The sequence below is a fragment of the Podarcis vaucheri genome (genome assembly GCF_965113315.1).
Source record: "Podarcis vaucheri genome assembly, chromosome: 3".
Lineage (NCBI taxonomy): Eukaryota > Metazoa > Chordata > Lepidosauria > Squamata > Lacertidae > Podarcis > Podarcis vaucheri.
The window spans coordinates 32738849-32765474 of NC_138761.1; the positions used below are offsets into that span (position 1 = coordinate 32738849).

At 51.2% G+C, this 26626-nt stretch overlaps 1 protein-coding gene across 2 annotated transcripts in view; it reads left to right on the plus strand.

Annotated features, from left to right (window-relative positions):
* The first annotated feature begins 24691 nt into the window (after positions 1-24691).
* CNIH3 (cornichon family AMPA receptor auxiliary protein 3) overlaps positions 24692-26626 on the plus strand; it is a 67963-nt gene continuing 66028 nt past the window's right edge. Inside the window, exon 1 of one of the 2 annotated variants that reach the window (XM_082218012.1) lies at positions 24692-26046. In XM_082218012.1, coding sequence (XP_082074138.1) covers positions 25966-26046 — 81 coding nt within the window. In that variant the 5' untranslated portion in view covers positions 24692-25965. The remainder of the gene's footprint in view (positions 26047-26626) is intronic. The other variant, XM_082218013.1, reaches the window with a different exon arrangement.

The following is a 26626-nucleotide window of genomic DNA, read 5'->3' on the forward strand; positions in this document are numbered from 1 at the left end:
TGTGACTGTTTTTTCCCAAGTTGCAAGAACCAGCTATGCTGGGATTGCCATAGTATAGGGCCTCCTGCTGCCCCTAGCCCCACGGTGCTCTGGCCATATCAGGGAATGGTTGCAAGTGGCTAGGATCTGGCACAGAATTGTTAGCAAGGAGATAGAGTGTCCCTTGAAATCTCGGGGTGAGGGGCTCTCAAATTATCTCCTAAAACTAAGAAAACTTCATTGTAATTTTTTCTTTCAAGATAAAATCAATATTATTTTGATCTGTTGTTGTGGGGCTCCTCAAAGGTGTGGGGCTCTTAGGCCAGTACCTACGCTGCCTATTCAGTAATCTGGTACTGCTTGAGACTGCCTATTCGGTAATCTGGTACTGCTTGAGACTGCTTGAGACACAAACACCAAACTCCCCTCCAACAATTGGCCATGTCAGGATGGAGCACCCCACATAAGCAAGGGAAGGATAAACATTTGCTGCAAAGTAGAATTGCCCCGAGTGTCTTCCCCACTCCTTTGTGCTATCTTATTACTATGTCGTGTCTCAACTGCAGGGGTTTCGCTACAAAAAGCTTGCAAAACTACTGCAAAACTTTGGCACCAGTTTGGAGTGAATCAGAGCATGGTGGGTTTGGGGGTGTTAACAACGAACCCTGGTTTGATGTATCAGTTATTCAGATTTGGGGCTGTTACCAAACTATTACACAGCTTTGGCACCTGTTTGGAGGAGATCCCAAATTTGGGGGTTTTTAGTTAATGAAGCCCTCAGGGTATACAAGTGGGTTGGGTGCTGCTGTCAGGGTGCATGAGTCAGATGTAAAGAGGGATGGGGCGGAGGCAACGAGTCCTCCTGGGCTGGCCTATTGACTGTGGTCTTTGAGATGTCTTGGGTCTCCATGTCCTATCATCCATTACATGTGCTGGCTGGGAGCAGTCCAACAACATCTGGAGGGTCACAACAGGTTCCCCATCCCTAAAGGAGGTTGTGAAAATTTCTTAGAAGTGCATGCAATACCCTTGTCTACACTAGAACTAAAATGTGGTAAGTAGTGATCACACGTGTTGCCAGGGTGATGGGTAAAGCCAAAAGGGTGAGTTGGCCCATGCAGGAGCAGGGCTATTGGTCTGTGTTACCCAGCTCCTGGGTCAGCTGGACCTGCAGAATTATACCCTAGAGATGTTAAGCTGAGAGCGCCTGCATTTAAAACATGAGCTGCTCCACTCAGCTAGGGTTCCTCCAACATCCCCTGTGCTCCTAACATTTTTCGGTGGAATAAAAATGCTCCATTGTATCGGTCTGCTGCTGAAACTGAGTGTCCAGGGCTGAGTGGGATGCCTGTTGCTTTTAAGACTTATTTGTATTTTCTGCTTGTGCATTTTTTCTTTTCTTGGGATGAGCATGAATTGGATATGACAGCTATTCCACCAGCACAGTGGCAGCGTATCTCCCCTCATCACATTGTGAATATAGGATTATTCTGTCTTACCAATGCACTTCAAGTAGTAGTGTAATGCTAAAGAAAAAAAAAAGGTAAAGGACCCCTGGATGGTTAAGTCCAGTCAAAGGTGACAATGGGGTTGCAGCACTCATCTCACTTTCAGGCCAAGGGAGCCGACGTTTGTCCACAGACAGCTTTCTGGGTCATGTGGCCGGCATGACTAAACTGCTTCTGGTGCAACGGAACACCGTGACGGAAACCAGAGCACATAGAAATGCCGTTTACCTTCCCACTACAGCGGTACCTATTTATCTACTTGTACTGGCGTGCTTTCGAACTGCTAGGCTAGGACAGAGCAATGGGAGCTCACCCCGTTGCAGGGATCCAAACCGCTGACCTTCTGATCTGCAAGCCCAAGAGGCTCAGCGCCACTCGCGTCCCATAGTAGTAATGCTAAGCAGTAGCTGAGCCAGTAGAGCTTCCCTCTAAATGGTCAAAACAGTGGAAAGGCTATCATTATGCGGCTCTAGGTAGTATGCAATTCAAATCACCACATCTATATGTGTCTGTGACATTTCTGCAAGCAGTGGCATTTTATTGACTATTCATGTTTCTCAGGTTGACAAGTATCATTATCTTCATTTAGGTAATGAATAATTATGATTTTATTTAGTACTTCCATTTCTCCAGAAATAACATTGCACCTATCTCCCAATCAACACTTCCTTGAGAATTCTGAGTGGTATGATGGCTTCAGGAAACTATTTAATACAGTGGTACCTTAGGTTACCTACGCTTCAGGTTACAGACTCCGCTAACCCAGAAATATTACCCCGGGTTAAGAACTTTGCTTCAGGATGAGAACAGAAATCGTGCAGTGGCAGCGCAGCAGCAGCAGGAGGCCCCATTAGCTAAAGTGGTGCTTCAGGTTAAGAACAGTTTCAGGTTAAGAACAGACATACAGAACGAATAAAGTTCTTAACTCGAGGTACCACTGTACTGGAGGAGAACAGCTTAAGAAATGATTACACACCTATGGCTGCTGTGTCCAGGGCTGGCCCTGCTATTAGGCAGAGTGAGGTGACAGCCTCAGGTGGCAGATGCTGTGGGACAGTGGCAGCAGTCCTCTGGCTGCTCCTTCTAAGCTCCCTAGTTGTAGCCATCTGTTGGAGGACACAGCTTGTGTGCCATGCAGCCAGCCCATCACTCCAAGACAAACTCCTGTGTTCAGATGTAGTGGAAGACATGATCTCATGGCCATTATTGCAGTAAGATTCAACTCCTGTTTTCACTGGCTTCTGTACATAGAATGTCACCTCAGGCAGCAAAATGTCTTCAGCCAGTGTTTGGGCATCTGCAGGACTTTTTCAGGGGAAGGCGAATCAAAACCCTGGAAGTGGGGAGCAGGCTAGATTCTAAGAATAAAAATAAAGAGAATAATAGTCCCTGTACATGCTCCTGCCAACCTAGCCGTTCGAAAGCATGTCAAAGTGCAAGTAGATAAATAGGTACCGCTTCAGCAGGAAGGTAAACAGTGTTTCCGTGTGCTGCTCTGGTTCGCCAGAAGTGGCTTAGTCATGCTGGCCACATGACCCGGAAGCTGTACGCCGGCTCCCTCGGCCAATAAAGTGAGATGAGCGCCGCAACCCCAGAGTCGGTCACGACTGGACCTAATGGTCAGGGGTCCCTTTACCTTTACCTAGTCCCTGTACATTTGCCTCATATCTCAGGATCTCCCGAATCTATGAACTTACCCTTTAAAAAGAAAAGAAAGCCGGGAATCTGGGGATTATAGTTCATGGGCGGGGGGCAACTGTCCCCCATGCCCCGCCTCTCACCATGGGTGCCCATGGGCCAGCCAAGGTTCTGTCATGAAAGTAGGAACTAGTCTATAAAAAGCAGTGAAATCTTAATTATGAGAACATCCTGACAAGATCTATTTTCAAAATAAAATAAAAATAAAATGGGGAAACCCACATTGCATGTAGGGAACAGGTGGCTTACTTCTTTATAATATAATACTCACAGTAAGTCTTTATTTTAGCCCCTTTTGATTTTCAGAGAAAGTCTGAATTTATTTATTATAATTCTCTAATGTAGGTAGTTTTGAGTGGTGTCACTAAAATAGCTTTTGACTCACCTGGTCTTTAATGTACTTAGAAAGAAAGCAAAACAGAAAACTCAAACCCTCTCATTTTTTTCCTTTTAAAAATGTAATTTTAGTCCTTGTACAAATTACATTCCAGGCAAGGCCACAGATCAACATTAGGCAGAATAATGTGCTGAAGACGTACCAGTTATTCTAAGACAAGAGATTTGAAGACTACAGCTTTTGTCTGTTTTTCTTCTTTCTGCAAGGTGAAAACTAGACAGTTTTTATTTCAAGCTGTTTACACCAATTTAGAACAATGCTTAATTAAATGCAGAAGAATATGCAAATGCAAAAGCCATGTTTTTGAAATCTAACCTTTTCATCCAACAACAAAGATTGGTAATGCCATATGTGCATCAAAGCTGCAACTTGTGGATTTTCTGAATAAATGTATTTGTAATTGTTATATGTAAGTGATTCAGTGCTATTACATATGCAACAGCTCGTGAATGCTCTCACAAGTTGAAAAAAATGCTCAAAACCAGAGTAATTCATTTGGAGGACCCTTGTGTTATCCTATTGGTTAACTGAGCTGTTAGCCAACCTGGTGCCTTCCAGATCAGCCCCACCAAGCATGGCCAATTGTCAGGGAGTCTAACAACATCATGGGACGCAGGTGGCGCTGTGGGTTAAACCACAGAGCCTAGGACTTGCCAATCAGAAGGTCGGCGGTTCGAATCTCCGCGACGGGGTGAGCTCCTGTTGCTTGGTCCCTGCTCCTGCCAACCTAGCAGTTCAAAAGCATGTCAAAGTGCAAGTAGATAAATAGATACCGCTCCAGCGGGAAGGTAAATGGCGTTTCCATGTGCTGCTCTGGTTCACCAGAAGCGGCTTAGTCATGCTGGCCACATGACCCGGAAGCTGTCTGCGGAGAAACGCCGGCTCCCTCGGTCAGTAAAGCGAGATGAGCGCCGCAACCCCAGAGTCGGTCACGACTGGACCTAATGGTCAGGGGTCCCATTACCTTTACCTAACAACATCTGGAGGTATCATGTAGGCTATTCCTGGCCTGTGCAATAACAGTACAAATTTAGATTTGAGCTACAACATTGGATATTCCTTGGATAACTGGAAGCAAAGTCCCAAGAATATGTGTTGTTTGAGTGACATGGACAACCAGGTCAAACCAATCAGTTGTGTATTGATTGCCCAATTTGGTTGCTGATGTCTCCTTCATACTGACTCTCTCTGTGTGTACTATGCATGGGTAAAAAAATGAGTAGAGGTGTAAGGTGCCAGGAATGATTGAGAGGGCCTCCAGCATACCTTTCTGGAGGGGGGGCTGCAGGCTGGCCTCATGTCTGCTGCAATTTAGCATCTGGGTTTTAGATATGGGGTGCATGTAACAAGACAATTAATAATGGAGATCTGTGACCCTGTCTGAAAAGAGAGAGCTTTGCTTCTATTACTCATGCATCTAGTAACTTCCTTTTGGGGGGCTACTGAATTGTGTTGCATGCAGGGCTGCCTTTGAAGATGGTTCAGAATCTTCACTTAGTTCAGAATATGGCTGTAATGCTGCTAATAGGGACTGGATGATGTAAACATATCATGCCAGTTCTTTGCTACCTTCACGGAACCATTTCCAGACCCAGTTCAAGGTGTTGGTTTTGACATTTAAGGTTCTTCCTGACTTGAGGTCAGGGTACCTGAAAGACCATCTCTCTCCATATCAACCTACCTTGACTCTGAGATCTTCTTCCGAGGCTCTGGTAAGTGAGGTGTGATAGATGGCTACAGGACAGAGGACCTTTTAAGTGGTGGGCCATCAGTTGTCAAATGCCCTCTCCATAAAGGTTTGCCTGGCACTTTTTTCATTTTACAGCCCTTTCCACCTGTTTTTGCTTTCAGCTGCTTTTGTTTTCTGTGACTGTTTTTATGTTTTTCACGCTCATTATAGTAGTTACTGAATCTTAAATTTCTTCTCACAAGCCATCCTTAGAACTCTTTTTATAAATATTGTAAGTAAGCAAGCAAGCAAATAAAAAAAGTGAGAGAGAAAGCAGCAGTACAACAAACCACAACAGCGAGAGAATTGTTAAAAGAAGCCAAACTCCTGATAATAGAGGAATGCCTTCTTTGCCCCAGAATGACAAAGACCTTGTCAACATGTCCGGGACATCTGAGCCTCTCAAGCAGGCACCCCCAAACTTGGCCCTCCAGATGTTTTGGGACTACAACTCACATCATCCCTCACTACTGGTCCTGTTAGCTAGGGATGATGGGAGTTGTAGTCCGAAAACATCTGGAGGGGTGAGTTTGCCTATGCCTGCTTGAGAGGCAGAGGAAAATGCCACAAGGTCTCAGATCAAGTGTGAGGAACTTTTGGCCCTCCAGATGTTGGAACTAAAACTCCCATCATCCCTGGCCATTGGCTATGCTTGCTGGGGCTGATGGGAGTTGTAGTTGAGCAACATCTGGAGGGCCACAGGTTCCCCACACCTGCCTCAGATGATGAATGTAGTGAGCAGGCAGACTCATAGGGGGGAAGATGATACTCCTAATACTAACCTGGCCCCATGCCATTTATCTAATGACCCTCATCTTTCATTGTACCTGAACATTGGAAATTAATTTTCTGGTCTTCAGCTTAGACAGTGAAAGTAGTAGTCCAACCTAAAATCAGTTCAGGTTCCATCGTTCCCCACCCATAGTGGTGGTTGGCAGCTGCTTCTTTTATCTCAGCATTTGTGCTAGGATATCAGTCTACAATTCTGCCATGGCATCATTACCTTAGTTTAACATAATATGTCCGATTAGGTGGAAGTAGCTGCAGATACAGCCAGTGCTTAGAAATGCTTTGGGGGTTTTTTAAAAAAAGAAATTATGTACCATTGCAAGGACATTACTGTGTGGAGAAAGGAAACAAATATGAATAGCAAAAACACTTTAAGAATCAATTTGCACTACAGTGCTGCAGACTTCTCATCCACGTTCTGTGTATTCTTATTGTAGAGCTGCTTCAGAACAAAATTTTTTTTTTACAGATTATCCACAAACCATCTGCTGTCCCCCCCCCCCATCCATATTAATGTGGATGATAAACATTCAGGTGTTGGAGGAAATGTAATACAATACTGTACAAATGACAGTGACTGTTTCTTCAAAGATATTGTTTTGCAGTCTAAAATCCACTGGGTTACTGTATTGAGAAATAATTTAATCTCAACATTTGTAGGAAGAAAGGGCTCTCAGATGTAAATTGGCAAACAGACCAAATAATGTTACTGTATTCACCAGATTCCAGCATAACTGTGAGGCCTATTATAATTTGCAATTGTTTTGCTCCAGTTAATGAAATCTAGTTAATGTGTTGTACTGAATGATCATTAATAGCACTGCTTCTAGCAAATAATTTCAGGCTAGTTTATTAATTTTTTAGCCTTGCCGCTGGATTTTTTTAAAAAAATGCTATCATCCCCATAAGGCAAGAAAAGAAAAGAAAAAGCAGCAGCATACCTACTAAAAATAAAACTTCCTCCTATGAACTAAAAAATATATTATTTGCAAGTATGCCTTTTATTAGGGTTGTCATATTTCAAAAAGTAAAAACCAGGACAATCCGAAAATTGTTGAGCTTTTTAAAGGAATACCTGTTTTATGGAATGCACCTTAGAAATAATCTTGTCACTGAAAGGTGGCATAAAAACATTCCTTAAATTAAAATTAAGATACTGTACATAAATAAAATAAACTTCATTTAAAAAAAACCACCACTGCAGATAAAGGTCTGGAGTGCAGATCTTGGTAAGGTTGTGGTCAGATTTGGAGCTTAGCTTTGCACCAGGCTACAATGGCGATCTGATTCTGGTACAGATAAGCTGGGGGGGGGGGGGAACCTGTCAGTGGAAGGACATGATCACAGATGGGTTGAAGATCAGGCAAGATCAGACTATAAGCCAGAGCCAAGGCAATAAATGGCCCTGTACGTGGTTGGCGCTGTGATCTAAACCACTGAGCCTCTTGGGCTTGCCAATCAGAAGGTCGGTGGTTTGAATCCCTGCAATGAAGTGAGCTCCCGTTGCTCTGTCCCAACTCTTGCCAACCTAGCAGTTCGAAAGCACGTCAATGCAAGTAGATAAATAGGTACTGCTGTGGCAGGAAGGTAAATGGTGTTTCCGTGAGGTCTGGTTTCCATCATGGTGTTCCATTGCACCAAAAGCTGTTTAGTCATGCTGGCCACAGGACCCGGAAAGCTGTCTGTGGACAAACACCAGCCGGCTCCCTTGGCCTGAAAATGAGATGAACGGCGCAACCCCATAGTCACCTTTGACTGGACTTAACTGTCCAGGGGTCCTGTACCTTTACCTGAAGGAGTGTCTCCATCCACATTGTTCAGCCCAGACACTGAAGTCCAGCTCCGAGGGCCTTCTGGTGGTTCCCTCACTGTGAGAAGTGAAGTTACAGGGAACCAGGCAGAGGGACTTCTCGGAAGTGGCGCCCGCCCTGTGGGACAACCTCCCAGCAGATGTCATGGAGATAAATGACATGACTTTTAGAAGACACCTGAAGGCTGCCCTGTTCAGGGAAGTTTTCAATGGTTCTTTTATTGTGTTTTTAATATTTGGTTGAGAGCCACCCAGAGTGGCTGGGGCAACCCAGTCAGATGGGCAGGGTACAAATAAAACAACAACAACTGAGATGACTTGGGAGAAGAGTGGGTGTTTTTTTAAGGACTTGAGGTGTCTTCAGTTGTATTGTGAGGTCACTGATGGTACTCAGCCATGGAAGGTGTCCCTGCAGTCTAGCACAGTAAAGCACATTCAGCCACTGAACTCTGCTGGTGAGGTAGAAGAAAAGCAGGGCATGTGACAATGGGTGGCAGTAGCTGCCAGTATGTTGCTGGGCACTACAGTAGTCCTATTTGAGCAGAGCAGCAAGAATTCTAAATTTCAGCAGTGGCTCACTAAAAAGTTTCATTTCTGCTGCAGGAAACACACAGCATTGCTGTCAGGGGTTCAGGAGCAGAGACGCAGAGAAGGGAGGAAGCAGAGAGCGAGGGGGAGGAATCCGAAGGGAAAATGAGTGATGATGACGACCCGAGATCTCCAAGCCTAAGCAGTGAGTCAGAGGATTCCCAAAAGGGAGCCCCAGTGAGCAGAGCAAGGGGGGGATCCGGGGGGACACCCCAGGAGGAAGGGAACAGAGGAGATTCAGAGAGTAGCAGCTGGAAGTCGGGACCCACGCTCATAACTGAGGGCGGCAGCAGCTGGAAGTCGGGACCCACGCTCAAGACTGAGAGCAGCAGGGAGGAAGGTAGCCAGGCATCGGGTTCCGGAGGCTGTCAGCAGGAGGGAGGGCACGAGTCAGGGGTGGTCACGCCCTCCTCAGAGAGCGAGGCAACGGTCAAGAGGAAAGTAGAGAGTTGGGCGCGCGCGCCAAGTTCAAATGCAGCGGAAGCTGGAGCAGTAAGCAGCCCGGAGAGTGAGCCAGGTCCTAAAGCCCGCCGCAAGGAGGCAGAAGGATCAGGGGGGTCAGCGTCAGAGGAGAGTAGAAGGGAGGAGGCCCAGGGGGGCAGAAGGACCCAGAGACGTAGGGAGAGGCGAAGGAGGTGGAGCAAGGCTAGGGTATTAAGCTGGTGTGCAAGAGGCGGGGACTCAGACGGGTCTTCGCCGACCTAGGGCAGAAGGTGTAGAGCTGCACGCTGCAGTTCGGAAATGAAACCTGTAACTTAATAAAGACTCTTAAAAAGTGAACGCTGGCGGACTTGGTCCTATGTGAGCTGGGACTGGGTGGCAGCCCTGACAGTAAGACCCGTCACTTAAAAGCTTCGGACACCTGATATCTCGCAGCGGAGAGAGAGGCAGCTGGAGGAGGGGATCGGTGTTTGGGAGCAAGCTCACGACGGTTCGCAGAGATGACGGAAGCAGAGAAAGTTGCAGCGCTGCAACAGGCAGTTACCCAATTGAACGCGGAGGTACTGGCATCCAAGAAGAGGGAGGAGGATGCGGCAGCCGCCTACAGAGATCTCCACGCCAGGTTTGAAGCATGGGTTAAACACGGGCAGCCAGGACCCAGACCGGAGGGGGTTGGGTTGGCACGGAGAGCAGGAGGGCTTGTGGCTCACTTCGATGGGAATTTACAACAGTACCCCAATTTTCGAGCAGACGTAATGTGCGCACTGCAACTGCTGGCAAAAGACTTTAGAGATGAGGAAGAGAAAGTGGGGTTCATACTATCCCATTTGCATGGGGATGCTAAAGCGTGGCTACGCAATTTGTGGAGGGATAAAGATCCAGCGCTTCAGAATGCAGATGCCTTTATCAAAGCGATGGATGCGTGTTTTTTGTCTACTATTGATGTGGATCTTGCCCGACGGGAGATTCATGGACTAAAACAAGGGAGGGCAAGCGTCCGGCAGTACCACGCCCGCTTTTTTGCGCTGGTCAGTGCCTTAGAGTGGGACCGGGATTCGCCCCCTGTCAGAGACCTGTTCTGGGAGGGTCTAAGCTCTGCGGTCAAGGATGAAATTGCAAGGGGGGAGAGGCCCCGAAGCACGCAGGAGGTGGTCCAAAGGGCGCTGACTGTGGGGGTGAGGCTGGAAGAACGTCCATGGTGCAGAGATGAAGGACGTGGAGGGCGCGAAACAGCGAGAAGTTTCTCTTTCGTTCCAAGAGAAGCAGCGCGTGCGCAATCCACACCTCCGCCAGGAGGGGGAGGGGAACCGATGGAGGTTGGAGGTGCAAGGGCTCAGTCAGCAGCCAGAGCCCAAGCACCGACAGCAGTGAAAGCGAAGCCTCCTAGAGGGAACAGGAAGTGTTACATCTGCGAGGATCCAGGCCATTTGGCGAAAGAGTGTCCCCGGAGGCTCCACAAGCACACTGCAGCCTCAGCAATGGTGACTGCAGCAACGCAGCAAGGAGAACCACAGCAGGGAAACGACGATGTCTGGCTGGAGACAGAGGCACTGGGGCCCAGCCAGACGCATCAGTGAAGCAGTCCCCAGCGATCTTGCAACCCACGGACCCCCTCCCACCCAAACCAGTAGTGCAGCTCACAGCATCTCTCCAGCTACCCGATGGCGTCACTATCGAAGTGCCGCTTTCTGTGGATTCTGGAAGCAACGCAGACTTTATAGCGCAGGATTTTGTGGAGCAGCACGCTATACAGCTACTACCTGCCACTCTGCCCCTGCAAGTCGTCACAGTGGATGGCAGAGAGTTGCTAGGGGGGCAGGTGGTGAAGCAGACGCCACCGATGGTGATGCGCCTTGGCAACCACAGGGAAGTCATCAGTTTTAATGTCACCCAACTGTCGGACACGCCCATTGTGTTGGGCATGAGTTGGCTGGACAGGCACAGTCCGACACTGGCTTGGTACCAGAGACAGCTGATCTTCGGCTCCTCTTATTGCGCAGAACACTGCATCCTGCCCAGACAGGAGGGAGAGGAGGAGGAATCACAACTGCAGTTGGGAACGTTGCAAGCAGTCCCCCACAAATACGCAGACTTTCTGGAGGTCTTCTGCGAGAAAGAGGCTGACAAGCTACCACCGCACAGGCAATATGACTGCAAGATTGACCTCCTACCAGGGGCGACGCTGCCGAAAGGGAAGCTGTATTCCATGTCTGAGGACGAATTACAGGAACTCAAACAGTTCATAGATCACAATTTGCAGCGCGGTTTCATCCGGGAGTCCAGGGCAGTAGGGGGCAGTCCTGTTTTCTTCGTGAAGAAGAAAGACACGCCCCAAAAAAGACTGGTGGTGGATTTTCGCCTCTTAAACAAGATGACCAAGCCTTCTGATTTCCCCATGCCCAGGATTGACGACCTACTAGCGACGGTGCGCAAGGGACGCGTGTTCACCAAGTTGGACCTGCGTGGTGCGTACAATCTCATCCGCATGAGGGAGGGCGATGAGTGGAAGACAGCCATGTTCACGCCTCTGGGCACCTACGAATACAGAGTGATGCCGTTTGGATTGCAAAACGGTTCTCACTGTTTCCAAGCTTTCATGCATCATGTGTTGGCGGGACTCCTTTACAAGAAGTGCGTCTGCTTTCTGGATGACATCCTGATATTCTCCGAATCGCAGCAAGCCCATGACCATGATGTTCGGGAGGTGCTGAAGAGGCTGCAGCAGCATAGACTGTACGCCAAACTGGAGAAGTGCCAGTTCGACACGACGGAGGTGGATTTCTTGGGTTACAAGTTGTCGGACAAGGGGCTAGCCATGGACAGCGCCAAGGTTCGTGCGGTGTTGGATTGGAAGAGCCCGCGCAACCGGAAGGAGGTCCAGCGGTTTGTCGGCTTCGCCAACTTCTATCGCAAGTTTATCAAGGGGTTCGCGATGCAGACGGCGGCCATTACGGACACGCTAAGCTCCAAGAAAAAGAAATTCATCTGGACGGAGCAGGCGGAGCAGTCCTTTCAGGCACTCAAGCGTCTCTTCGCGTCGGAAGAGCAACTGCTGCATATCGACCCCAGCAGACCGATGCGGGTAGAGACAGACGCGTCCGATAGAGCAGTGGGAGCTGTCCTGCTGCAAAGGGACCCACAGGGGGTCTGGAGGCCGGGAGCGTTCTACTCCAGAAAGCTCAGCAAGTCGGAGCAGAACTACACCATCTGGGACAGGGAGTTGCTGGCCATTCATGCAGCTTTCAAGGCGTGGAGGCACTTCCTGATCGGCGCCAAGCACACGGTGCAGGTCTGCACGGATCACAAGAATCTGGAGCACTGGCGCACGGCTCAGTTCCTGAACCAGAGGCAGATACGTTGGGCGGAGTTCTTTGCTGACTTCAATTTCCGAATAGAGTACGTCCCAGGCGACACCAACGTCATGGCGGATGCACTGTCCCGCAAACCGCAATACCTCGAAGAGGCGACGCCAGCGGCAGCCATGCACATCTTCGCGCCAACAGCGTGGGCGTGCGCTTCAGCCACAGTAGACCTGGATGCGGTGCGGCGGGCGTTGCAGGACGACTCCTTCGCGCAGGCGAAGATGGCAGAGGTGCACAAGGGCACGGCGAAGGGCGACGAGTTCCAGATACGAGACGGCTTGCTCTTACGTAAAGGGGCCATCTACGTGCCGGGAGACGAACTTCGCGCCAGGGTACTGCAGCAGCTGCACGACGCACCCACGGCCGGGCACTTTGGCACGGAAAAAACGGTGGAATTAGTCGCAAGGGACTTTTGGTGGCCCAGACTGAGAGGGGAAGTCGCGGACTACGTTGCGAGGTGCGACACCTGCCAGAGGGCCAAACCGGTGCACAAACCACCGGCGGGACTGCTGGAACCGCTGCAAACGCCGTTTGAACCGTGGGAGAGAGTGGCCCTGGACTTTGTTACGGATCTACCCAGCTCGAGAGGCAAGACAGCTGTACTAGTGGTGGTGGACTTGTTCACCAAGATGGCACATTTCATTCCGTGTGCGAAGGTGGCCACGGCGGAACAAACCGCCAAACTGTTCATAGATCACGTGTTCAAAGTGCATGGTCTGCCGCGGTCTATCCTGTCCGACCGCGGGCGCCAGTTCGTCTCGAATTTCTGGCAGAAGCTGATGGGTTTTCTAAATGTCAAGGTCGATCTGGCATCAGCAAGACACCCGCAGACCAACGGGCAAGCAGAGAGGGTCAATGCCATCATGCAGCAGTACCTGAGATGCTATGCCAATCAACAACCTGCGACCTGGGTGGATTACCTGCCGCTCGCCGAGTTCGCTTACAACAACACGAAGCACGTGTCCACAGGGGTGACGCCGTTCTTCGCCAACAATGGGAGGAATCCCAGAACCTTCCCGGGACGGGAGAGAGTGGGGGACGGAGAACCACAGACGGCGGACGCGTTCGCGTCAGAGTTGCAGGCGGTACACGATCAACTCAGACGGCAGCTGGAGCTAGCTAAGCACGCCTACAAGGTGCAAGCTGACAAGCACAGGCGGGTTGGCGAAGAGATCCAAGTGGGAGACTGGGTCTGGTTGGCAGCCCACGCAGTGCCGACCAGGTCACTAGCCAAGAAGAAGTTGGGGCACAAGCAAATTGGTCCGTACCAAGTCGAAGCACAGATCAACCCGGTAGCCTTCCGACTGGCGCTGCCGGAGGGTTCCAGAATGCATCCGGTGTTCCACAGGTCGGTGCTCACTCCCTACAAGGCACCTCACAGATTCCAGGAGCCAGGGACGGCACCGAGTCCGTTCCGGGAGCGGACGGAGACGCGAGGGGTGACGCAGCAAGACCCCATCAACGAGGTCACGGAGATTTTGGACTCCAGATGGGGGGAAGAGGGAGTCGAATACCTCCTAGCCAGAGAGGGCACCCGGGCCAGCGCCAATAGCTGGGTGCCAGACTACGCTTTGGAGGAACCCCTGCTCAAGGACGAGTTTCATGCCCTTTTCCCACACAGACCCATGCCAGCGAGCTTCTTCGACGACTGGCTGTTCACGCCCACACTTTCTTCCAGCACGTTCCATGGATTCGACTCGGACGGGGAACCCGCACTGAGCACCCGTTCCCCAGAAGGATCGCCGGCGGGTTCGGCGTCAGACACCTCGTATTGGTGGGACGATCGACCGGAGGAGCAATGGCGCCGGAAGTGGCTGGAGATGCCAGGTCGAGCGACCGACGCAGAGACTGACATGGACGTGTTCGGGGAGGACCTTGGGTTCGAGCACGGCGGTACAGAGATGGAAGCGGAACAGGTCAACGTCGGCGACCGCGAGGAGGAAGACGCGGAGGTCTTCAGTTGGCGGCCAACCACAGGGAGCGAACTGTATCCGGCATTCCCTCCCGTGATGATGGAGCACCCAGCACCCACACCTGAAAGCGGGGAGGGGGGAAGGGGGGGCTTCGAGGGGGGGATGGATGTCAGGGGTTCAGGAGCAGAGACGCAGAGAAGGGAGGAAGCAGAGAGCGAGGGGGAGGAATCCGAAGGGAAAATGAGTGATGATGACGACCCGAGATCTCCAAGCCTAAGCAGTGAGTCAGAGGATTCCCAAAAGGGAGCCCCAGTGAGCAGAGCAAGGGGGGGATCCGGGGGGACACCCCAGGAGGAAGGGAACAGAGGAGATTCAGAGAGTAGCAGCTGGAAGTCGGGACCCACGCTCATAACTGAGGGCGGCAGCAGCTGGAAGTCGGGACCCACGCTCAAGACTGAGAGCAGCAGGGAGGAAGGTAGCCAGGCATCGGGTTCCGGAGGCTGTCAGCAGGAGGGAGGGCACGAGTCAGGGGTGGTCACGCCCTCCTCAGAGAGCGAGGCAACGGTCAAGAGGAAAGTAGAGAGTTGGGCGCGCGCGCCAAGTTCAAATGCAGCGGAAGCTGGAGCAGTAAGCAGCCCGGAGAGTGAGCCAGGTCCTAAAGCCCGCCGCAAGGAGGCAGAAGGATCAGGGGGGTCAGCGTCAGAGGAGAGTAGAAGGGAGGAGGCCCAGGGGGGCAGAAGGACCCAGAGACGTAGGGAGAGGCGAAGGAGGTGGAGCAAGGCTAGGGTATTAAGCTGGTGTGCAAGAGGCGGGGACTCAGACGGGTCTTCGCCGACCTAGGGCAGAAGGTGTAGAGCTGCACGCTGCAGTTCGGAAATGAAACCTGTAACTTAATAAAGACTCTTAAAAAGTGAACGCTGGCGGACTTGGTCCTATGTGAGCTGGGACTGGGTGGCAGCCCTGACAGTAAGACCCGTCACTTAAAAGCTTCGGACACCTGATATCTCGCAGCGGAGAGAGAGGCAGCTGGAGGAGGGGATCGGTGTTTGGGAGCAAGCTCACGACGGTTCGCAGAGATGACGGAAGCAGAGAAAGTTGCAGCGCTGCAACAGGCAGTTACCCAATTGAACGCGGAGGTACTGGCATCCAAGAAGAGGGAGGAGGATGCGGCAGCCGCCTACAGAGATCTCCACGCCAGGTTTGAAGCATGGGTTAAACACGGGCAGCCAGGACCCAGACCGGAGGGGGTTGGGTTGGCACGGAGAGCAGGAGGGCTTGTGGCTCACTTCGATGGGAATTTACAACAGTACCCCAATTTTCGAGCAGACGTAATGTGCGCACTGCAACTGCTGGCAAAAGACTTTAGAGATGAGGAAGAGAAAGTGGGGTTCATACTATCCCATTTGCATGGGGATGCTAAAGCGTGGCTACGCAATTTGTGGAGGGATAAAGATCCAGCGCTTCAGAATGCAGATGCCTTTATCAAAGCGATGGATGCGTGTTTTTTGTCTACTATTGATGTGGATCTTGCCCGACGGGAGATTCATGGACTAAAACAAGGGAGGGCAAGCGTCCGGCAGTACCACGCCCGCTTTTTTGCGCTGGTCAGTGCCTTAGAGTGGGACCGGGATTCGCCCCCTGTCAGAGACCTGTTCTGGGAGGGTCTAAGCTCTGCGGTCAAGGATGAAATTGCAAGGGGGGAGAGGCCCCGAAGCACGCAGGAGGTGGTCCAAAGGGCGCTGACTGTGGGGGTGAGGCTGGAAGAACGTCCATGGTGCAGAGATGAAGGACGTGGAGGGCGCGAAACAGCGAGAAGTTTCTCTTTCGTTCCAAGAGAAGCAGCGCGTGCGCAATCCACACCTCCGCCAGGAGGGGGAGGGGAACCGATGGAGGTTGGAGGTGCAAGGGCTCAGTCAGCAGCCAGAGCCCAAGCACCGACAGCAGTGAAAGCGAAGCCTCCTAGAGGGAACAGGAAGTGTTACATCTGCGAGGATCCAGGCCATTTGGCGAAAGAGTGTCCCCGGAGGCTCCACAAGCACACTGCAGCCTCAGCAATGGTGACTGCAGCAACGCAGCAAGGAGAACCACAGCAGGGAAACGACGATGTCTGGCTGGAGACAGAGGCACTGGGGCCCAGCCAGACGCATCAGTGAAGCAGTCCCCAGCGATCTTGCAACCCACGGACCCCCTCCCACCCAAACCAGTAGTGCAGCTCACAGCATCTCTCCAGCTACCCGATGGCGTCACTATCGAAGTGCCGCTTTCTGTGGATTCTGGAAGCAACGCAGACTTTATAGCGCAGGATTTTGTGGAGCAGCACGCTATACAGCTACTACCTGCCACTCTGCCCCTGCAAGTCGTCACAGTGGATGGCAGAGAGTTGCTAGGGGGGCAGGTGGTGAAGCAGACGCCACCGATGGTGATGCGCCTTGGCAACCACAGGGAAGTCATCAGTTTTAATGTCACCCAACTGTCGGACACGCCCATTGTGTTGGGCATGAGTTGGCTGGACAGGCACAGTCCGACACTGGCTTGGTACCAGAGACAGCTGATCTTCGGCTCCTCTTATTGCGCAGAACACTGCATCCTGCCCAGACAGGAGGGAGAGGAGGAGGAATCACAACTGCAGTTGGGAACGTTGCAAGCAGTCCCCCACAAATACGCAGACTTTCTGGAGGTCTTCTGCGAGAAAGAGGCTGACAAGCTACCACCGCACAGGCAATATGACTGCAAGATTGACCTCCTACCAGGGGCGACGCTGCCGAAAGGGAAGCTGTATTCCATGTCTGAGGACGAATTACAGGAACTCAAACAGTTCATAGATCACAATTTGCAGCGCGGTTTCATCCGGGAGTCCAGGGCAGTAGGGGGCAGTCCTGTTTTCTTCGTGAAGAAGAAAGACACGCCCCAAAAAAGACTGGTGGTGGATTTTCGCCTCTTAAACAAGATGACCAAGCCTTCTGATTTCCCCATGCCCAGGATTGACGACCTACTAGCGACGGTGCGCAAGGGACGCGTGTTCACCAAGTTGGACCTGCGTGGTGCGTACAATCTCATCCGCATGAGGGAGGGCGATGAGTGGAAGACAGCCATGTTCACGCCTCTGGGCACCTACGAATACAGAGTGATGCCGTTTGGATTGCAAAACGGTTCTCACTGTTTCCAAGCTTTCATGCATCATGTGTTGGCGGGACTCCTTTACAAGAAGTGCGTCTGCTTTCTGGATGACATCCTGATATTCTCCGAATCGCAGCAAGCCCATGACCATGATGTTCGGGAGGTGCTGAAGAGGCTGCAGCAGCATAGACTGTACGCCAAACTGGAGAAGTGCCAGTTCGACACGACGGAGGTGGATTTCTTGGGTTACAAGTTGTCGGACAAGGGGCTAGCCATGGACAGCGCCAAGGTTCGTGCGGTGTTGGATTGGAAGAGCCCGCGCAACCGGAAGGAGGTCCAGCGGTTTGTCGGCTTCGCCAACTTCTATCGCAAGTTTATCAAGGGGTTCGCGATGCAGACGGCGGCCATTACGGACACGCTAAGCTCCAAGAAAAAGAAATTCATCTGGACGGAGCAGGCGGAGCAGTCCTTTCAGGCACTCAAGCGTCTCTTCGCGTCGGAAGAGCAACTGCTGCATATCGACCCCAGCAGACCGATGCGGGTAGAGACAGACGCGTCCGATAGAGCAGTGGGAGCTGTCCTGCTGCAAAGGGACCCACAGGGGGTCTGGAGGCCGGGAGCGTTCTACTCCAGAAAGCTCAGCAAGTCGGAGCAGAACTACACCATCTGGGACAGGGAGTTGCTGGCCATTCATGCAGCTTTCAAGGCGTGGAGGCACTTCCTGATCGGCGCCAAGCACACGGTGCAGGTCTGCACGGATCACAAGAATCTGGAGCACTGGCGCACGGCTCAGTTCCTGAACCAGAGGCAGATACGTTGGGCGGAGTTCTTTGCTGACTTCAATTTCCGAATAGAGTACGTCCCAGGCGACACCAACGTCATGGCGGATGCACTGTCCCGCAAACCGCAATACCTCGAAGAGGCGACGCCAGCGGCAGCCATGCACATCTTCGCGCCAACAGCGTGGGCGTGCGCTTCAGCCACAGTAGACCTGGATGCGGTGCGGCGGGCGTTGCAGGACGACTCCTTCGCGCAGGCGAAGATGGCAGAGGTGCACAAGGGCACAGCGAAGGGCGACGAGTTCCAGATACGAGACGGCTTGCTCTTACGTAAAGGGGCCATCTACGTGCCGGGAGACGAACTTCGCGCCAGGGTACTGCAGCAGCTGCACGACGCACCCACGGCCGGGCACTTTGGCACGGAAAAAACGGTGGAATTAGTCGCAAGGGACTTTTGGTGGCCCAGACTGAGAGGGGAAGTCGCGGACTACGTTGCGAGGTGCGACACCTGCCAGAGGGCCAAACCGGTGCACAAACCACCGGCGGGACTGCTGGAACCGCTGCAAACGCCGTTTGAACCGTGGGAGAGAGTGGCCCTGGACTTTGTTACGGATCTACCCAGCTCGAGAGGCAAGACAGCTGTACTAGTGGTGGTGGACTTGTTCACCAAGATGGCACATTTCATTCCGTGTGCGAAGGTGGCCACGGCGGAACAAACCGCCAAACTGTTCATAGATCACGTGTTCAAAGTGCATGGTCTGCCGCGGTCTATCCTGTCCGACCGCGGGCGCCAGTTCGTCTCGAATTTCTGGCAGAAGCTGATGGGTTTTCTAAATGTCAAGGTCGATCTGGCATCAGCAAGACACCCGCAGACCAACGGGCAAGCAGAGAGGGTCAATGCCATCATGCAGCAGTACCTGAGATGCTATGCCAATCAACAACCTGCGACCTGGGTGGATTACCTGCCGCTCGCCGAGTTCGCTTACAACAACACGAAGCACGTGTCCACAGGGGTGACGCCGTTCTTCGCCAACAATGGGAGGAATCCCAGAACCTTCCCGGGACGGGAGAGAGTGGGGGACGGAGAACCACAGACGGCGGACGCGTTCGCGTCAGAGTTGCAGGCGGTACACGATCAACTCAGACGGCAGCTGGAGCTAGCTAAGCACGCCTACAAGGTGCAAGCTGACAAGCACAGGCGGGTTGGCGAAGAGATCCAAGTGGGAGACTGGGTCTGGTTGGCAGCCCACGCAGTGCCGACCAGGTCACTAGCCAAGAAGAAGTTGGGGCACAAGCAAATTGGTCCGTACCAAGTCGAAGCACAGATCAACCCGGTAGCCTTCCGACTGGCGCTGCCGGAGGGTTCCAGAATGCATCCGGTGTTCCACAGGTCGGTGCTCACTCCCTACAAGGCACCTCACAGATTCCAGGAGCCAGGGACGGCACCGAGTCCGTTCCGGGAGCGGACGGAGACGCGAGGGGTGACGCAGCAAGACCCCATCAACGAGGTCACGGAGATTTTGGACTCCAGATGGGGGGAAGAGGGAGTCGAATACCTCCTAGCCAGAGAGGGCACCCGGGCCAGCGCCAATAGCTGGGTGCCAGACTACGCTTTGGAGGAACCCCTGCTCAAGGACGAGTTTCATGCCCTTTTCCCACACAGACCCATGCCAGCGAGCTTCTTCGACGACTGGCTGTTCACGCCCACACTTTCTTCCAGCACGTTCCATGGATTCGACTCGGACGGGGAACCCGCACTGAGCACCCGTTCCCCAGAAGGATCGCCGGCGGGTTCGGCGTCAGACACCTCGTATTGGTGGGACGATCGACCGGAGGAGCAATGGCGCCGGAAGTGGCTGGAGATGCCAGGTCGAGCGACCGACGCAGAGACTGACATGGACGTGTTCGGGGAGGACCTTGGGTTCGAGCACGGCGGTACAGAGATGGAAGCGGAACAGGTCAACGTCGGCGACCGCGAGGAGGAAGACGCGGAGGTCTTCAGTTGGCGGCCAACCACAGGGAGCGAACTGTATCCGGCATTCCCTCCCGTGATGATGGAGCACCCAGCACCCACACCTGAAAGCGGGGAGGGGGGAAGGGGGGGCTTCGAGGGGGGGATGGATGTCAGGGGTTCAGGAGCAGAGACGCAGAGAAGGGAGGAAGCAGAGAGCGAGGGGGAGGAATCCGAAGGGAAAATGAGTGATGATGACGACCCGAGATCTCCAAGCCTAAGCAGTGAGTCAGAGGATTCCCAAAAGGGAGCCCCAGTGAGCAGAGCAAGGGGGGGATCCGGGGGGACACCCCAGGAGGAAGGGAACAGAGGAGATTCAGAGAGTAGCAGCTGGAAGTCGGGACCCACGCTCATAACTGAGGGCGGCAGCAGCTGGAAGTCGGGACCCACGCTCAAGACTGAGAGCAGCAGGGAGGAAGGTAGCCAGGCATCGGGTTCCGGAGGCTGTCAGCAGGAGGGAGGGCACGAGTCAGGGGTGGTCACGCCCTCCTCAGAGAGCGAGGCAACGGTCAAGAGGAAAGTAGAGAGTTGGGCGCGCGCGCCAAGTTCAAATGCAGCGGAAGCTGGAGCAGTAAGCAGCCCGGAGAGTGAGCCAGGTCCTAAAGCCCGCCGCAAGGAGGCAGAAGGATCAGGGGGGTCAGCGTCAGAGGAGAGTAGAAGGGAGGAGGCCCAGGGGGGCAGAAGGACCCAGAGACGTAGGGAGAGGCGAAGGAGGTGGAGCAAGGCTAGGGTATTAAGCTGGTGTGCAAGAGGCGGGGACTCAGACGGGTCTTCGCCGACCTAGGGCAGAAGGTGTAGAGCTGCACGCTGCAGTTCGGAAATGAAACCTGTAACTTAATAAAGACTCTTAAAAAGTGAACGCTGGCGGACTTGGTCCTATGTGAGCTGGGACTGGGTGGCAGCCCTGACAATTGCGAACATATCCTGGGCAAGGAAAATGATTAGTTATATCACTGGAACTTGTTCAGTTTTGAAAGACGTTGACTCAATAACATGTTGACTCTGACAAAAGTACATCAACTTATGAAAGGTTGGAGAAAAGGAAATAGGAATCAGATACTTATTGAATACTTGCGGAAATAACAAAAATACTGAGAAAACCTATTTAAAAGTATCTCTCATGGTCAATGTAAACCAATAAATATACAGAAAGAGAACCTACACAATTGACACTGACATAAAAACCCTACGTACGTACCAAGTTGACAAAACGACAAGAGTTTACCTCCCACCCTCCACTCCTGCCTTTGGATATCATATTGCTTTACATTTTACTTTGAACGTAACCAAAAGATTGTAACCTGATCAAGAAAAAAAATGAGAGACATTGCACGTTCTTTGTAGTTCATGAAAATCTTTAATAATTTTTTTTAAAGCATTGTTGGGTATTTCAACTTTCAAATAGAAGAGGAATAATAATAATAATAATAATAATAATAATAATAATAATAATACAAGAATTGTTGGGTATATTCAGCGGGGACAACCAAGGCTTATTTTATAAGCATTTAATTGGTTACTGGCAGCGAGAATATTGATAGCTAGAAACTGTAAAGTTCAAAAACTGAGAGACTTTTGTAGCAGACTAGTGGCCATTCATCTAGCACATGAACAAAGACTACAGGACAAACTGTGCCTGCCATATTCCATAATATATGGTTGGGTTGACATTTTCCTTTATATTGATATTAGCAGCTTTCAGTCTCTTTCCACTTCAGTGCTTGTATGAAATTTGCTATTATTGTCTACATCTGAACTATGCCTTCAGGTTGGGGAAAAGCAGGGTGAGGGGGATGTTAAGTTTGTCTTCTTTTCAACAAAACCGCTTCTGGCACAACAAAACACTGTGACGGAACCCAGAGTGCACGCAAACGCCATTTACCTTCCTGCCACAGCAGTACCTATTTATCTATTTGCACTGGAATGCTTTTGAACTGCTAGGTTGGCAGGAGCTGGGACAGAGCAATGGGAGCTCATTACGCTGCGGGGATTCAAACTGCCGACTTTCTGATCAGCAAGCCCCAGAAGGTCTGCAATAATTCTAATACAGTAGTATTGTGAGCAGTTAACAAAGGATATGGTTTTTCTTCTATTTTTTTTAGCAAAGACATTTATGCTGGTTCCTCCATCACCACATCCCTACTGCAATGTAGTCCTCTGCAGTTCACAGGTCAATAACGTAAAGCAGGCATAGGCAAACTCGGCCCTCCAGGTGTTTTGGGACTACAACTCCCATGATCCCTAGCTAACAGGACCAGTGGTCAGGGATGATGGGAACTGCAGTCCCAAAACATCTGGAGGGCCAAGTTCGCCTATGCCTGACGTAAAGCATAACTCTGTCCTGCCATTTTGTGTTTGCTTTTAGGTACAAAATGGTGGCCTTCTGATCGGTGGCTGTTCTTGCTGGGAATTCAGAAAGGTCAACCAAGGAAACTGAAATGTAAGGGAGGGGTTTGGAAATCTAGTTACTTGTCCCCAATTTCCTGTTTCTTTTCCCCCACTAACAGCGTTCAGTCACTGACTTGCACACTCCTGCACTTCTGGTTGGCTAGAACATTGGATGGGTGAGTTAAAATAGTGTATGCAGGTGAAGCAGAGCAAGCAGAGGAAAGAGAGATATACAAATCAGAAGAAGGAAGTTACAAAAGTGAACTAAAACAAGAAGCAAGAAGGCTGGAAGCAGAGCTGTCAGTGAGCTGAAAGAAAGGAATGGCTTTATTGCCAGAACTTTATTGCTAGGTTTGAGGGGAGTATTTTGGGGAGAGCCAGAGCTTAGTAACTGAGCGCCCGCTTTGCATGCAGAAAGTCCCAGGTTTGATCCCATGCATTTCCAGGTAAGGATGGGAAAGACCCGTGTCTGAAACCCGGGGGAGCCACTACCAGTCAGTGTCTACAATATTGGGATGGATGGCCCAATGGTCTGACTCAGTGTAAGGCAGCTTCCTGTATGTTGTGTCTTGGCTAAAGTAGAGAAATGGTAGACATATATCAGTAATGATTACATTAATATAATAAATAAGGTTTAGATGGGTGCATTCCCCAACATATGCTATTTTCTTAATAGCTGTTATGGCTAACTATTAAGCTCTTCTGAAATCTGTTTCCTCCCCTATAAATATTACACTAACTGTGTATATATTCCCTATAAATATTACACTAACTTTTTCAAAACTATTAGTAAAAGAAACCCCTACATTTTAAATTTGGTCTGATCTTATAATTTTCACCCCAGGCCTAGAGAGAGCCCTCTTGGTCAGTAAAGGAAGTCTGTAAAAGATAAAGCTGTCATGGAGAATAAAGTGCAGTTCAGCAGAGGCAGGCTGGAAGAATAAAGACAACCACTTTGCTGTGGGGAGGACCACAGGAAATTAAGGGTCAATCAGGGGCTAAGGCCATGTACATCTTAGGGTATTGAAATGCAGCAAGGGTGTCCCAGCCCCCCGCTGCTGTGTTTCAAGTCGCATTTCATATACCGTATATAATTTTAATTAAATGTTCTGTTTTACAATTTAAAGTAGTCATTTTTACATCCTTAAGATATCAATGACTTCCCTTCTTCTCTTTCCATGGTTCATTTTATATATCATAAATCCCTGCATATTTTACAGAAACTATACCATTCAGTATTCCATTATTACATCCATCGTAACTTATTTACACTGTTGAATTTATCTTAATGCTGCCAGCATTTTCAGCTGTACAGTGATTTCCCATATAGTCAATAAACATTTTCCAATCTTCTCTAAATGTATGTTCTTATTGTTCTTCCAAGTCCCTTTTTATGTTGCTGTTCACACCAGAGAGGGGGTGGGGATGCCTTCCCCAGATGCCCATTACCCGATTCGTTTCCCCTCACTGACCTCCAATTCACTGAAGTTGTCTTCTGCACATGTACAAAGGCTGCCTGAAATGTACGCACCTCACCTTGACCATCGCTTCGATTTTCTAAACACCTGGAAGCTAGTTTAAGGGAAAGAGCATTTCTCAAGAAGCTGCGGGATACCTATGGATTGTGGCTAATGTCGTGTGTATTTGGTTTCAGACTGCAATGGTGGTGGAGTAAGCAGTAATGTGCACACAGCCTACCGTAATTTAGCTGATTTGTTACCTTTTCCTCTCTCCCAGGTTGTAGGCTCCAGTGCACACAGTCATGGGTATAAATGAGTTTTTCCTTTTGCAGTGTAGCCTGACAGTTCTGGGTAGCTGGAGAGAAGTAATTCACAAGTGTACATCATTTACTACCTTAAATCTCTGCCACATCATCTAGTTGCCTTTCCCGATTCCCCAGTTCCAACAGTTTGCAGTGGAGGGGAGATGGGGCAAACTTTAGCCCTCCAGATAAAAGCTACCTTATATTGAATGAGGCTATTGCACCACCTAGCTCAGTATTGACTACACTGACTGGCAGCAGCTCTCCCAGATTTCAGACATGGAGTCTTTCCCAGTTCTACTTGGAGATGCTGGGATTGAATCTAGGGCTTTTGCAGGCAAAGCAGAACCACTGAGCTACCACATCCCCCCAACTCCCACCAGTCCCTGCTGGCATGGCCAGTGGTCGTGGATGGTGAGAACGGTAGTCCAACAACATTTGCAGGACCACAGATTTTCTCCCGGTGCTCTCATGGGCTTTGAAGTTGCAATGTGTCCACCCCCCCCCCCCCATGCCACCTTTCTCAAATGAAGTCTGGGGTGAGTTGCGCGGGTGGGAAATGTGGGGTTTTCAGCCACAGATGTATGGACGGCGAAGGCGATTTGGCACTGTCCACCACCACCACGAAGTCAGCTGGGCATAGACCAGCAGTGGGGCACCGGGAGGCGACCAGAAAGAGGACTTGCATGGGCGGCCACGTGGTTTCCTCGGGGCTTTCGACAACTCGGGAGTGCGTGTGTGTGTGTGCGCACAAGTTGGAGGGGGAAGGCGAGGAGGAAGCTGCGATGCGGGAGGAGCCCACAGAAAGTCCCCTCCTCGCCGGCTCGTTTGTGCTGCTGGAGGTGCGAGCCAGGAGCGAGATCCGTATGTATGAGTGTGTTTGTGTGTGTGAGAGAGAGTCCAAGATCCTTGTATCCAGAAGCAGCAGCAGCAGGTGGACTCTCTTTATTCCCCCCTTCAAGACAAGCAGCTGCTGCAGCCGGCTAAGGAAGCAGGGCTCTTCCACCCCCGTCGACTATGGAGAGAAGGCGGGGGTGCGACTGAATCTTCGCCGCGGGTCTGAGGAACAAAGGAACTCCTGCTGAAGGAGGAAAAGAAGCGAGGGAGCCCCAGGCGCGTTGCTTCCCCGCCACAGAGCCGCTTCCAGGCAGAAAGAGAGAGAGAGAGAGAAAGAAAAACCTATCTCCTTAGCGCGAGGACCAAGATCGAGGGAGGCTTCCATCCCGCTCCCTTTCTGTCCAGATCCTTTCTTTTATGGGCGCAGCGAAACCCGGAGCTCCGAAGAAATCCCCCTCCACTAGCCATGGCACTTTCCGGGGTGCGCCGGGAACTTGGGCTTGGGATCCCCGGGGTGCTGGCCGCTTGCCGGACCTCCTTTTTTCGGCACCTTCTCTTCATCCGGAATGACTTTTCCGCCTAGCCCACTTTGACTCGAGTTTGTGTGTGAGAGAGAGAACGGGGCACTTGCGCTCTCCGCCTTCCCGGGAGCCATCCTGAAGGTTTCCAAAGCTGCTCCCCTCCTGGATGCCTGCTGAGGGGCTGGTTTCCCGCGCAGGGTGGGAGTTTTCTGAAGTGAGCTTGTGGCGGCCTCCCGAGAGGAAGGAGCTCTTCCCGCCTCGAGTTCCCGAGGAGGCGCCTTCCTGCCCGGGCTGAGTGCATGCGCGCCAGTCCCACCAGGCTCCTCTGCTCCCGCCATGGCCTTCACGTTTGCTGCCTTTTGCTACATGCTCTCCTTGGTCTTGTGTGCCGCCCTCATCTTCTTCGCTATTTGGCATGTGAGTAGCTCTTTCCCGCAAATCCTCCCCCTACTCTCTCTCTCTCTCTCTCTCTCTCTCTCTCTCTCGCACACACACACACACACACACAAATTCTACTTTCCACCATTTCCAGTCACCTCTTCTCTTTAAACAACCTTACATTCGAAGCAAATTCTTCCCTAGCTGTCAACTTTCCCCTTTTCTTGCGAGGAATCCTATTCAGAATAAGGGAATTTCCCTTTATAAAAAAGGGAAACGTTGACAGCTATGAATTCTCCTCCTCAAAGAATTCAGGGCATTGCCGTTTACCCTTCGCAGAGTTTCAGTTCCTAGCAACCCTTAGCAAACTACAGCGCCCAGAGTTCTTCGAGGGACAAAAATGTGCTCCAGATGAGTTTTGAAGGTATGCTGCACATGCAAGCCTTACTCTTGTTCCTCGTAGATAGTTTGCACTTGTGTCAACCTGGTGCTTCCAGCATCTGGAAATCCCATCTCCCATCAGCCCTGGCCAACGTTGCCGATGGCCAGGGGCGATGGAAGTTGTGGTCCAAAAATTTCCAGAGGAAGGCTGGTTTGTGCAAGACATGCTTATCCCTTC